General features: G+C 39.9%; 1 protein-coding gene across 1 annotated transcript in view; it reads left to right on the forward strand.

Moving 5' to 3' along the window:
* NEB (nebulin) overlaps positions 1-15,248 on the forward strand; it is a 277,224-nt gene that overhangs the window by 221,585 nt on the left and 40,391 nt on the right. Inside the window, 12 exon segments of the mRNA XM_032636744.1 lie at positions 238-336; positions 668-778; positions 4,504-4,608; positions 5,313-5,417; positions 5,828-5,932; positions 8,012-8,116; positions 8,272-8,376; positions 9,027-9,131; positions 10,136-10,240; positions 11,559-11,663; positions 13,828-13,932; positions 14,609-14,716. Of these exon segments, the coding sequence (XP_032492635.1) occupies positions 238-336; positions 668-778; positions 4,504-4,608; positions 5,313-5,417; positions 5,828-5,932; positions 8,012-8,116; positions 8,272-8,376; positions 9,027-9,131; positions 10,136-10,240; positions 11,559-11,663; positions 13,828-13,932; positions 14,609-14,716 (1,263 nt within the window).

The raw sequence follows: 15,248 nt of genomic DNA on the forward strand, positions 1-15,248 counted from the left end.
CGCAACTAGAGAAAGCCTGAGTGCAGAAACAAAGACCCAATGCAACAAAAAATAAATAAATAAGTTAAAAAAAATTTTTTAAACCTATGACTCATTTGAGTTCAAGCAAACTCAGAGTACAGGGTGGATGTGTTGAACCAAAATGAAAGATCCGTCACTAAAAAAGTATCACTACTCTGTCTTATTCTTGATTTATATTTGCTCATGACCAGCTATATTTCTATGTTTGTGACACAGATTAAATACAAAGAAGACTTGCAGATCCTGAGGGGACTGGGCTGCTTCCTGTATGACACTCCTGACATGGTCCGCTCCCGGCACCTGCGGAAGCTCTGGGTGAGTGCACACCGTCCCAACACGCAGCTCCTCCTGCACAGCTTCACAAAGCTGGGCAGGAGGAGTCTGTCTGTAGCTTCTGTTAAGGGGAAATTTGCCATTAACTCACTGAGAGAGTCCTGACCCACTCAAGATGATCTGTGCTTCCTCAAAAAGGTAATGAGCTTAGTTAAATGACGGTTGTCTTTGGTCCTGCTTGGGAAGACCTCCAGGACACAGGGAGGGTCAGTGTGGCTTGCACATGCCAGCCGTTTGAAAGACAACATGTGACCATGACATGCAATTCCTGAAGTGATTAATCAACTTGTATTTCCATTGTTTTTTTTTTAAGTCTAATTACCTATACACCGATAACGCGAGGAAGATGCGAGACAAATACAAAGTGGTGCTTGACACTCCAGAATACAGAAAAGTGCAGGAATTGAAGACACATCTGAGTGAAGTAAGTAAACATGTCACCACAAGGGCCTCCTTCCTCTAGCGATCTTTTTTTAGGTAATTATATTGGGCCAAAATCTCCCTTCTGCCTTTAATTACAGAGTGGCCACCCTGTCTAAACAAGTCAGTTGACCTCACTTTGCCTCAATTTACTTATTTTGTCCCTTTTTAATAAGATGAGGCTATTGATACTTGCCCTACCTATGACTAGGACAGCTGAGAGTTTACATGATTTTATACATTAGAGAGTCCTTCTGTCTTAGACTATTGTTGTCTCCAAACTGAATTTATTTCAAAAATTTCTCGCTCATTAATTCCTGCTGTCAGGAACCCTAATCATGGCAGTGCAATTTGAAAAGTTTTTCAATGGCTCTCTGCTCTACTGCCCACTCAGGAAATTCCAAACAACTTAGTTTCATTTTCATCTGCCCCACCTGGCACCCAGGCTCCTGATTTATTGCCATTAGTTGTGCATAGATCTGATTCTCTCACCTATGTTGGTCCCTTGAGGGATGGCCCCCCATCTTACTTAGATGTGTATCCTATAGTGCCATAACAGATGTCCGTGTTTGCCAAGGACGAAATGTGCTTTCTAAAGGTAAGGGCATCCCACAAATGTAAATGGTTGCTTCTATTATAGGTCAGTGGGCCATTCTCATTCAACTCAGTTTGTCTTGTGACCTCATTTATCGGACTCCATAAAGCTGTCAGGCCACTTCATTGACTCCCCACGCTTAATAACTCTGATGGCTGCTGTTTAGGGATCACTTATGTCCTTAGACTTAAAGAAGCCTTGGCAAATCAAGCGTTGTCCTCAGTGGAGAGGATGTGCAGCCTCCTACGCTTGGAGTGAGCCAGGGCAGAGGGTGATTCATTCTTCAGCTCTTACAAATGCTACACTGAGCACATTTGCTTTCCTGAGCACTTCCCTCTGTTATTTCAACCAGTGCTAGCACTCAGATAGGAATGCGTATGGGATTTCTTCTCAGTAAAGGTGCCTCTCCACGCTGGCTAAGTATCAGAATCATCTCTGAAATATTTTAAAACTACCCTTGAGTGGGCTCCAACCTCAAGCCCCACACCAGATTCTCTATGTCTGGACATCTGCATATTTTTAGCTGCCTCACAGATGATTCTAATATTCAGGCAGTGTTGGAAACCACTGCTTTAAAGTATCACATCTCTCCTTCAGCCAATAATTAACTAATTAAAAATTGTTTGGTAACTTAAAGTGCTTATTGGCATCTTTTGAAATACCTTTACTTCTCTCAGCTGTCTGGGTTCAGAATTATCTAAAACTTTAATTTCTTTTCTTCCCAATTCCTGTTGGGATTTTGTGCATATTATGCAACAACATTGAGGAAGAAAAATAGATATTGTTTAGTAGTGCAATTTCTCTCACACTTGCCTCACTGTAGAATGACCTGAGCTTGAGAAAATACCGATTTGAGCTACTGCCCTGGATTCAGAAGGTCTGGGGTAGAGCCTGCAAATCTGTTCTTACTAAGGGGGTTTTAGGATCAGGTGAGTTTGGGAAACACTGGCTTAGTAAAAAGTTTGATGGCCAAAAGTTCAAATTATTGACTTTTGACTTGTCTTTAAATTGTGCAGGTTCTTGACACATATGTATCTGTAGTACTAGGAAGCCGAGATGTTGTCCCAAGGAGTATAAACAATGCATACCTAAGTACAGGGGAAATACACTTCAAAGGGAATCGTAGAAATGGCATGGGAGAGGTGGGTCTTAGTTCCAGATTTACTTCCAATTTGTTGTGTGACTTTTTCTAATTCACAACTTTAACACCCTAATTTCCTGAGCTAGAGAATTGGACTAGGTAATGATTTGGGCTTCTTTTAGCCATAAATTCTATGATTTTGTCGATTTGATTTATTCAAAAATTTAGCCTGGGAGAAACAGTAAATTTCTGTTTTGTTTATCTTCTTTCTTTCATTGGTAACACCAAAAACAGCCCTAAGTAGATGAGCTATATTTTGTTTCAGCTTGCACTTGTATATAATTGAGATGTAAAGAAATGGACACGTACTTACATGTGTATATACATATTATTTATTTCCTACATTTTATCTGTTCAACCAGCATTTTTATCCGTGATTAGGATTTATTTGTTATCCATTTAGACTTTCTCGTTCACCTCATTATATTAAATATCCTCGATATTTATTAGAGGACTACTGTTTTTCAGATCTTCTATCTAAATATGAGGTGATAAAAGTATGATAAAACTGAGCTCCTGCATTCTATGGGCTCATAATCTCTGGGAAGAAACAGACATCAATATGATAAATGGTATCCTATAGGAATGATCAAGACAGTATGGTCTCCAGGAGTTCTCCAGGCAGATAAGAGTGGGAAGAAAATTCTAGGTAGAAGGCACAGTATGGGAAATTGGCCATAATGAGTTCTAGAAACTGGGACTAGTTTCAAATATCACATGGGGAGTGTGGAAGACTGTTGGGAAATGAGACTGGAGACATGGGATAGAAGAAGCCAGGTTATGAAGACTCGTGGGTGATATATTAATGATCTTGGACTTGATGAAAAGTCATTGATGAATTATTTCTGAGCAGGATAGATCTGAGCATTAACATCTAATTAGATCTGAACTCTAAGAAAATCTCTTTCTTGGGCTTGTGAAAGATGGGTAAGCCATGTGAAGTGTCCAATAGAGGATTTGGGAAGGTGGTTTAGAGGCTCTTAAGGATGTGTAGAAAGAAACAATACAGGAGGCTGAACTAGGGCCATGGCAGTGGGAAAGGAGAAGAAGGTCAGATTTAAGGAGTATCACAAAGTTAGGAGCCCAGGATTCATGACCATTTTGATGTGGGAATGAGGGAGAAGGGGTCTAGGATGACTCCCCAAGTTTCTGGCCTGCATGACTAGGATATCAAGGAACCATTTAACAAAATTTGAAAACCATCAACCTCAAATTGATGGTTGAGGTCCTGGGTAGAGATGAGGTTACCCAAGGAGAATGTATAGGGTAAAAGGAGCCAACCCTTAACTCTAGCTAATAGCAGCCTTTGGGGGAGTGCAGAACCATAGAAGGAAGCTGAGGAGTGCCTAGAAAGATGGGAGGCCCCCTAGGGGAGAATGGGGGAATGGAAGGCAGAGAACAGAGTTCAGGAATGAAATTGCTGAGCAGTTACAGTTGTTGCAGAAAAGCATTCTAGGATGTAGCAATTGTAATTGTTTGTGGTAGTCTTAATGCAATTCACTTCATTGGAGTGGTTGGGTGGAAGCCAAACTATTGCCTTGTGAAATTAATCAAAAGAGAGAAAAAGGCAAAACACATAGTTTGCTTGGTTGTGAAAGAAAGGAAAAAGGCCATTGGCAGAACTTGGAAAAGGCTTAATGAAGGGAGGGACTTGGGTCTGTTTGCAGAAGAAGGGAGAGGGCTGGAACATGGGAAAGGTTGAGGGTAACTGCTAGAACAGGGTCCTAGAAGGGACAGGTGAGAAGGGAACAAGAACACAGCAGGTGGCTTGGAACTCGGACAGGCTGCAGAATGTCTCTAATTTTGATACAAGGGAAAAAAGAAAAGGAAGGCTAAGGAGGTTAAAAAAATGTATTGGTTTACTGGACAGAAACTGAGATTGCTGCAGTGGGAGAGGCCCTGCTTTTTCTCTGAAGTAAGCAATAAAGGCATCTGCAGAGCATAGAATGTGTCCATGAAGCAGAAATGATGGTTATGACTGTTTTATGTCCAGCTGGTGTACAGAGCTGCAGGCAAGAAGCAGAAGTCAATCTTCACTTCAGTTCCTGATACTCCCGATCTTACGAGAGCCAAGCGAGGGCAGAAGCTTCAGAGTCAGGTAACATTCACACATGAAGATTCATAAACCTGCCCCAGGGGGTGGTTCTATGTGCCTGACCACTCCTGTCAGTAGCAGACCCTCACACTTGGTCGTCCTGATGCAGCCTCATGCCCTTTAACTTCAAGAAGCTGCTTTCTTTGGGGCCGTCTTCACTATGGTATGTTTTACATGAGCAGGTAATGCCATGTCTTCTAAGTTCTATACAACTTTAGTCATTGGATGAGTGGTCTGTGGATTCCAGGTGGTGAAAATAAATTTTTTAATTCATTCCATAGGACCTACATTTTGTCCACAGATAAATGAAACCACAATTCATGCATTCAGGCAAAAATGAAAAAAAAATATGTTGAAGACTATCAGAATTCCTCTCATTCTTCTATCAGCATTTTTTATCACGTGGATTTAGACTAGACCACACTCAGCAGCAGGAATGTTAGATGACTGGAGCGCGTATATGTGTTTCCTAATGTTAGACAGGGGGAGAAACAAATAAACAGAAACACACATAACAACAACAACAACAAAAAATCAGGACAATAACAAGTAGACACTGCCCTCCCATCTTAGGGTTAGAAATGAGTAAAGAGGACTGAATACTAAATAAGGGGTGTTTTATCTCTGTAACATCTGATCCCTATTCTTTGTTTTTCATTTTTATTGGCATATAGTTGATTTATAATATTGTGCCTATTATCATTCAGTATCTGTATGTTGAACTTGCCACCAAAGAGAGGCCACATCATCATGCTGGAAACCAGACCACAGCCTTGAAGCATGCTAAAGACGTGAAGGACATGGTCAGTGAGGTAAGTTGGGAATTCAGCACCCAGGCACTGAGCTAAAGAAACAAATCCTTTGCTAAAACCTTCACCTGCTTGGGAGTTCCCTGGTGGTCTAGTGGTTAGGATTCGTTCACTGCCATGTCCTGGGTTCAATCCCTAGTGATGAACTGAGATCCCATAAGATATGCAGCGTGGCCAAGATAAAAATAAATAAATTTAATTAATTAAAAAAAAAACCTTCACTTGCTGCCTCTAATCAGAGAGCTCATTTCTATAAGTTGTGCTCAACAGCATCAAGAAACAGAAGGCAGAGCTATTCTCTTAACGAGCATGATCCAGTGTGTCCCTAGGCTGGATCTGTTCCATGGTTGTGAATTGGGAGGGATGAAAACACTTGAACTTAAATTTCTCTCTCTTCCATCTTTATTTCTTAGAAAAAGTACAAAATTCAATACGAAAAGATGAAGGACAAGTACACTCCAGTTCCAGATACGCCAATCCTCATCAGAGCCAAGAAAGCTTATTGGAATGCCAGTGATGTATGCATCCCTCCCTTCTTTCTTCATTGTGATGGGGCAGCTGAAGTGGAAACGCCTAAGAAGCATAAGATATTACAGTCATATCCATAATTCAAAGTCCTGGCCCACAGTACAGATCAGGAAAGAAACAAAAATACAAAAGCCAAACAAACAGGCACAAACAATACCATCTGGCAAAGTCGCTAAGAATAATGCTGGGAGATGCTGAAAACCTACTGCTTTTCTCGTTGCTCTTCCAAGCAAAAATAGGACCCTTTCTTCTAATTCTTTGGTGGCATTTCCTAGGGATACTTGATGTTGCTTATCCATAAAATGTTGTTCTTGGAAACAGCCAAACACGGTTTCAAATCCTGATGCTGTGATTTGCCTGCTGTATGACTCCATATAATTTACCTAATTCTTCTGAGTCTCTTTTCTTATATGTGAAATGAGGATAAGAATTGTGATAATTAAATTAGACTAAACAAGATAACAGATACACGTTTCTAGCACAGTGCAGGGCTCTTAGTTGACACTCAGAAAATGTTTGTTCCTCCTCTTGATCGCCTAAATCATGTGAATGACATGTTTGTTAGAATTCAGAGGGACAGACTTTCATTTCCCATACCACGTGATCAAGGACAGAGTGCCTTTCAACGGTAATGAGATTATCTGTTAATGAAGATATGAAATGAATCAACCTGGTTAGATGGCCAGTCCTTACCAGTTTTGTGTCCCAGAGCCCAATTATGAATGCATTGCACCTATTACCAGGATCTCTGGAGGACTGGAGGACTGGTTGGGACTTAACCCAGCCAAAAGCTCAAGCAACCCCCTCACCCTCAATTTAGCAACATAGCTCTAGGATTTCAAGCATCTTAAGTGGTTACAGTAATCCCTAAGCAGAATTGTGAAAGTGTACAGCAAATTGGAACAATATCTTGGTTCCGTAATTTTGTCAGAAATTTTCAGTTGCAGCTAAAAGGAGTCTGCTAGTTGGAAGAAGACCATGTCGGTTTGCTTAAAATATAAGCTGAAAAAATTATACGCTACCCCCAAAATCTATTTGCTAGGATAGTTTTTGTCTTCTTGTGACAAGCCCATCTTTATCACTTCAAGGTTACTGTTGAATATTAATTTGAACCAAGCTTGCTCTGCATCACCACTTCTCAGGGATGTCCACACAGTGAAATTGGCCCCTGGAGCTCATTATATGCCACTGGACAGCCCTATCCCCAGGGCTTTGTCAGTACCAATACTGGTAACTCTAACCTTTGAAATAGTCCGGCTGGTATGTGGCATTAAATTTAGCCTATCTACCGTGGCTATCTCCACAAGTAGAGCTAAAGGCTCTTAGATTACCCATCTGAAAAACAAAGTTAAAGGCCTCCTTCACTATGTGTTTGCTCAGCTACCCAAAAAAGAAAAGATTCGTTCGAGATTGAAAACAGAGTGCTCAGAGAAGTACTCATTTTGTGTAGATGAGATGAATCTTCTATGATATTCTTAGGTTAAAGTCAGAGCTGTTGACCTTTGAAATACCACAAAGATAAAGATTGAAATGGAATAAAATTTTAGGACTGCTCCATGAAAAAGGCATTTTAATACCAGGAGTTAGAAACTAAATCTTTCTCCTTTTTCCACATACATTAGTATGTCTTGGGTTCAACAAAGTTATGCTTCTTTTTTTTTTTTTTCTCCTCCCAAATGAGCTTTTTGTCTGCTTGTTTTACGTTTAAATAAACTTTTTATTTTAAGTAGTTTTAGATTTACAGGAAAGTTGCAGCGATAGTACAGAGAGTTCCCATATAGCCTATACCCAGTTTCCCTTGTTGTTACCACCCTACAATACCATGGGATATTTGTCACAAATCAATATTGATACATTATTATTAACTAAACTCCACACTTTATGTAGATTTCTTTTGTTTTCTCCGAATGTTCTTTTTCTCTTCCAGGATGTGAAAGAGGTTTTTAATCTCTCCCAAATTTATTCAAGGGAAAACATAAGAGATAAGACTCAGGAGAGTTCAAGGTTAAAAGAGCTTAGTTATTTAACTTGGTAGTTCTTCATAATCCATGTGCTTTTCCTCTTTCCAGCTACGCTATAAAGAAACATTTCAAAAGACCAAAGGGAAATACCACACTGTGAAGGATGCTCTAGACATCGTTTATCATCGCCAAGTCACAGACCACATCAGTAAAGTACGCCCCTATATATTTCTAGTTGTGTTGGGCTCAATAACCCACCATAATTTTTAAAAGTATCCTCCCTTTCCTAAAACTCTCTGGAGACAAATGGACTTTTTTACATTAAATTTGGGTAAGACGTTAAAGCTGTCTTTGTGCTTTTACCGCAGGTAAAATACAAGGAGAATTACATGAGCCAGCTGGGAATCTGGAGGTCCATCCCTGATCACCCTGAGCATTTCCACCATCGAGCAGTCACTGATGCAGTCAGTGATGTGAGTCTTGAAATCTTCTATTTTTACATATGAATTAATATGTCCACATGACAATGAAATCAAACACTGCATAAAAACTGATTAAACACTTGACTAAATTTTAGCTCTTGTGTATGGATGTTTAAGTCATAAAGCTCATTGCTAAATAAGTGAGCTTCAACTCAGGAGACAGAAAAATATATTCAAATTTATAAACCTTATTTTTCTTCTAAATGTGTTACATCATAATACATGACTGGAAGCGATATATTTCATGTAAATGATAACCTATTTTTGAGCAACTGAAGAGACAACTTCAGGACAATTAAGCAATGAAGACACATGACAATGCTCATTTAGAAAGAAATTTCAGCTCTTTATATGAAAATACAGCTGCCAAGCTAATGATGTACTCTCTAGGCAAGTATGCCTGTTAAATTTGAATTGCTTTACTTGGTATTAAAATGAAAAATTCCATATGCAATACAGTACACCATAAAGTGAGCAGAAATCAGTATTATTGGAAATGTCTCTTAAATAATTATTTCAATACTTTATTATTCTATATACCTTAGTGGTCAGACCTTCTATTTGTTCTACTTGTATCGATCCTAACCTACTGCTATTTGGAGATAGGTACTTAAAACTCTTTGGTGACATTCTTCTCCCAGGTAAAATATAAAGAAGATTTGACCTGGCTTAAAGGCATTGGTTGCTATGCCTTTGATACCCCCGACTTCACTCTGGCTGAAAAGAACAAGACTCTGTACAGCAAGGTATATATCTACTCAAGGGTAACAGCCACATCCATGAAATGTACTCCAGTGCCCACAGAGAGAATTAGTACTGAGGAAACAGCTTCTTGTATTTCCATCCCTATCCTTGCTTCTAGACCCTAAAGTTGGAGTATATACTACATTATTCACTCTACTCAGGAATTATTTTAGTATTGGCCTCATTGACAATAGTAATCATTTATTTACATCACTCATTTGAATTTGATAAAAGGCCATCTCAGTACAACTCCTCATGGCTCTTCCAGAATTTCCTAATATGTCTCTGGGTGATTTGATATGGAAGCAAATAGAAAGTGAGATTATTTTAATCTACAAACTTGACGTGTGACTTGAAGCAAATAACTTTGTTTTTATGGCCTCATTTTCCTACTTACAAAATAAAGCAGTTGGATTAGCTTCCTTTGAGTTCTAAAACAGAAGTCAGCAAACTTTTCTGAAAGGTTCCAGATAGTAAATAGTTTACACTTTGTGGATCACATTCATTCTGTCACATATTCTTTGTTACAATCCCTTAGTACTATATAAAAAAGTTTTTTCTTAGTTCATGGGGCTATTTAAAAACAGGTAGTGGTCTAGATGCTAGCATACCCCTGCTCTAAAATATTATGATTATCTGATTCATTACTGGAAAACTACTTCTAATTAACGGACTAAAAACTGCCTTCGAGGGCACATGGAAATACATTCAAAGTAAAATAATAATCACTATAAGTATTGAAACAAAGAAGAAACTGATTTGGGTTTTTGTCCAATATGGAATATAGATCTATTTGACATCCATTCAATGAAAGTATGTATTTGGGGGCTAGTTTTTAAGACATTGAGGTGGGTATACCCTTCATTGCCTTGGGAGCCAGAGTGTGTTCAGTGATTACTTGTTATCTCTATGAATGAATTAATCACAATTGTATACAATAAATGGCATGTCTCATTCTTAAGATAATCACAGGTGCTATCAAGTAACCATGTTCTATTTTCTCTAGTATAAGTATAAAGAGGTATTTGAAAGGACGAAGTCAGATTTCAAGTATGTTGCTGATTGTCCAATCAACAGGCATTTCAAGTTTGCAACTCAGTTGATGAATGAGGTATGTATGACCGGATCCAATTGAGCCTATTAGCGTCCCTTAAGAAGTCTATAAATGACGTTTGATTAAAACCCAATACCTAAAATGACAGGAAAGCCATTTTAGTGTTGATTCAAGATTACGTATTGGGAAGGCTCTTATAATATCTCTGTCTGATGAGCTCTGCCAAAAGCATGAATAAGAACAAAGGAAGGGACTGTCCAGAGTGGAGTGAGGTCCCCACAGCCAGCACAGCCTGTGCTCGCACTAGCACAGGGCAGCACAGCCCTTTGGGTGACGAGAGCAAAGAGGTAAAGGATTTTGTTGACTCTCAGCTGAACTCCCTTCAACAGGGAGGGTGTAGGATTCTGTGTAGAGTTGGAAGACCCAGAAGTTCAAAGTTAACTTAGTATCCCTTACCAGGGCACAGAAATGGCAGCCCTAAGGGAGTAGTTGTGATTCACGCCTTCAAATGTATTGCCATTGTGACTCATACATTGGTGCAGAGAAGCGTCCATTTGCACTCAGAATATTCCTTTACCTTCTACCCAGTTTTTCCTGGAACTGTCTTTGCAATAGTTTAAGGTAAATTTAGCTTAAAATGATGAAAGAAGCAAGCTATGAATTAATGTATGGATGGATGGTTTTTACATTTAATTTCCTATCTTTGTATTTTCCACAGATTTACATAAATTCAAAAACAAAGTTAGAAAATTAGTAAAATGTGTTAGAAGATGAAAATGTAGCCAATGGTATATTTACTTCAATATATAACTTTTTTGTTGTTTATAAATTTGATTTAGTTTATTTTCAGTAGATTTCTAGGTGGGATGACTCTGAAGAATTACTGTTGGTAGGTTCCTAGGAAGACAGTCTTGATATATTTTGTTTCTATTTTTCTAATTCACGAAGGATTTCCAGGTCTCTTTTATAATCAAATAAATTAACTAGCATATTAGAATGTGTCCATGAATATACCTTTTGACTCTCACAGCCTAAAGTAGTAAACCTGTAGCTTGTCAGCGCCTTATTTTAAATACAATTTAAGATGTCATAAAACTTAACGTTGCTAATGACATCATATGTAAAGATGGAACATGTTTAGGTACAAGGTATTTCAATTTTGATGTTATAACTAATCTAGTCCAAGCCCCAGCCTTCTCCAGGCCATCTTCCTTTGCTTAATTCTGTTCACCTCCCTATTTTCATTACCCTGAATGCTTTGGGAGCCCACCTCTAGAAAGGACATTTTTCTGGCTCTCTGAAGTATCTTGGGACATTTGTGTATAGCCTTGAAGTTGTTGTACTCTTGCTATAATTTGATATGATGTTTGAGCAGAAAAAATACAGAGCTGATTATGAGCAGCGGAAAGATAAATACCACCTGGTAGTCGATGAGCCTAGACATCTGCTGGCTAAGATCGCAGGCGACCAGATCAGTCAGGTACTGTGATGGGGCCGCCTGGACGGCCAAGCAGGACTGTGCTCCAAGTTTCTCATGAGATGTCGTCCCGTCTGCTGCAAGGATGTCATAGGTTCTGCCTATGATATTGGGATGTTCTGTTCCAAATTATCTGTCTAGCCACCCAAAGAGCCCACGAGCTCTTTGAGTGTGCCAGTCCATGCTCTGTGTCCTCACGTGTGCTGTGGTGAACATGAGATGCACAGCTGGGTCCTCACACCCTTCATCCTTCAGGAGGGCCTGTGTGTAAACTGCAGTTGTAAAGTGTGAATTAAGGTGCAAACGCAGAAACAAAGAAACAAATTAACAGAAGGAAAGAAGACAGAACTCCTTACTGTGTTTTTCTATTTCAATGATGTCACCTTTTCTATAAGGCAATTTTGGTGGGACTGGCCCTATTATTCCCCATTCACAAGGGCAGTGGACGGTCAACTGCAAATATCACATCACCCTGCTTGGCATTTTAATGCATTTGGTGTCTTCACCCCCACATACACGTGAGAGCACAAAGTGTGTGTGCCTACATCTCTTCACTCAGAGGTGATCAGGATATAGAGCTATGTTCTTTTCCGTCTTCACAAGTCTCTTTTGTGCTTCACTGCTCTTTGCATGAACAGAGAAACTATAAATCTAGTGCCAAGATGCTTCTGAAACAAGGATGTAATGAAATTCTGCGTCCAGATATGTTGACTGCCCTCTACAACACACACATGTGGAGCCAGGTAATGTCTGATGTGATGCGAAGAAGAGATTTAGAAGCCTTGGGGGCATTCACTTCTATGCTTCCCCTGATTTCCTTCCCTGGCCCCCTGACCAAGCTGGTTTCACATGACAAAGCTACATAAATATTCACTGCCTGTAAATGAACTCTGGATGTGACCAAGTGTGGTGCTGTAGCAGCCAACATTTGTAGGTCTTCTGACACTTTTGGAATTCCAAGTAATATTAACTGAGACTATTTCAAAGTTTTTCAAACTTTTCCAAATTGGTATAACTTTATGTTTTTCAATATTTGCCCCAAAGCAGTAGATTTCTTAGAGATTGAGGATGTTAAGTAAATTTGACAGTATTTAAAAGATGTGACTATTTAATGTTTTCACCTAATGTGTCCATTGCTCAACAATGACTACGCTGTACCATTTTGGAGAGATGAGGATGACAGCGCAGCTCTGTGAATATTGTGCATATTCATGGCCCCTCTTGAGTTTGACGCTGAATTTGCTAGGTTATTTCCAGCACATCTGTCCTCACGCACCCTTGTTAACAGCACTGCTGATCACCTTGCCTTCCTGCAAGGTCAACTGAAGCACACACCACCACCTTCCTGTCATACGCTGGAAGGTAAATTTGAAGCAGCAAAAGACACTGATAATTGCTTAACTACCAGATACGATGTTAATAAAAGGCCATCGTTCCCACACGCAAGGAAAGTTTTTAATCAGGCTTTTGTATTAGCAACTTGTTTTATCACTTTAGTTTGACATCAGACCAACACATGAAATGAGGAGGATGAGGTCTTCCTATGAACATTCGGTTTGCCTGAACTTTTACCTTGGTCCCGATATGATCATCAGATAGTTGTGCGTGGAATTTTGCTGTGCTCTCTGTCTGTACTGTTTGAAACCGCTTATGTGCATGAAAAAAAAAAAATCATGACTTGAAAATTTCAAAAATGAATGTCTTTAAAAAGAACTACTTCAAAGTGTATGTATTTATTTTTTTATCTGTTCCATCTTTGATATGGAAACATACTTAAGAGATCATATATATTCGACGTAGCATATTGTGAGCGAATCATTACTTGCCAGAGTCCAGAGAGCATGGGTCTAGTCCTGGCTCTGAGATTCACTCTATATTTGCCCTTAGCTCATACTCTTAACCTCTCTGGGCCTCAGTTTCCACGTGGATAAAACATATGGAAAATATTTATTATTATTATTATTTGCTCACTCTATTACACTATTGCTATCAAATACAGATTTATATAAACATTTCCAGTTAAGAAAGCATGGCATCATCCCGCACACCTATGGCTTATATAACAATCCTACTCTTTGCCGTGGGACTCTCTCAAGAGGAAAACTAGAGTCCCTGAAAGCCCTCTCTCCTACTTCAAGTTAACTTGTTCTTCTCCTCTACAATTTAGATCAAGTACAGGAAAAATTATGAAAAAACAAAGGACAAGTTTACCTCAGTTGTGGATACTCCAGAACACCTACGTACTACAAAAGTCAACAAACAAATCAGTGATGTAAGTACAAGAAACACTGAATGGATTTTTGGCCTTGGGGGGGCACTTGCAAATGTGGAGGGGCATTTTAGATGGCCACAATGTTTGGAAAAGTTTTTTTTTTTGGCTGCGTTAGGTCTTTGTTGCTGCGCCCGGGCTTTCTCTAGTTGCAGTGAGTGGGGGCTACTCTTCGTTATGGTGTGTGGGCTTCTCACTGCGGTGGCTTCTCTTGTTGTGGAGCACGGGCTCTAGGTGCGCGGGCTTCAGTAGTTGCAGCACATGGGCTCAGTAGTTGTGGCACGCGGGCTTGTGGGATCTTCCTGGACCAGGGATCGAACCTGTGTCCCCTACGTTTGCAGGCAGATTGTTAACCACTGCCCCACCAGGGAAGTCCCTGTTTGGAAGATTCTCCTGCCATTTAGAGGGAGGGAGGCAGGGACAATAAGTGTCCTACTATGCTCAGGACTCTTCTTTTACAGTAAAGAATTGTTCCAACCAAATTGACAGACACCCCATTGTAGAGGCACTGGAGCCTTAGCAGAAAGCATGAAAGCACCTGTTGAGTTTATGGAATTCTCTTTCCTTTATATACACTCGATGACAACAACAACAATGTTGCCTTTATATGTTTACATTATGTTACAATGTCAATCGAGATACATAAAGTTGTCTCTTTCTGCCTTTTCATCTCCTTCAGATACTGTATAAGTTGGAATACAACAAGGCCAGACCCAGAGGCTACACCACAATCCACGACACCCCCATGTTGCTGCATGTCCGAAAGGTCAAAGATGAAGTTAGTGATGTAAGTTACTAGGACGGCTTTGCAGCCCCTCTCACTTTGGCCTCTTTGTAATGTGATATACCAAACCCAGGTCCACTTGTCTATTCCTGTGTAACAATCGCTCTAAATGTAGTGGTTTGAGACAGCAGTCATGCCTTTTTGGCTCACAGTTCTGTGAGCTGAGTGGGCACAGTTGAGTGGATGCTCTACCCCACGCGCTGCAGCTCAGGCAAGAACGCTCACTCCCGGAGCTGGCGCCCGATCACGGCTGGGCTGGGAGCTCAGCCACTGTATAGACAGGAGCCCCTGTACGTGGCCTTTCCGTGTGGTTTGGCCGTCTCACGGCAGAGTGGATGGGTTCTAAGAGGCTAGAGTAGAAGCTTCCAGACCAGTCTGAAAAATGCAGTGTGCCATAAACTCTATAAGTTTTGTCTTGGCTAAGAGGAAAAGGTAGCCATTAAATTCTAATACTCTGAATTTGAGGAGAAGTTATATTCACATATTTTCATATATATAGCTAGATTCTATGGTGGAAAACTATCATAATATTGGT

The sequence above is a fragment of the Phocoena sinus genome, chromosome 7, assembly GCF_008692025.1.
Source record: "Phocoena sinus isolate mPhoSin1 chromosome 7, mPhoSin1.pri, whole genome shotgun sequence".
NCBI lineage: Eukaryota > Metazoa > Chordata > Mammalia > Artiodactyla > Phocoenidae > Phocoena > Phocoena sinus.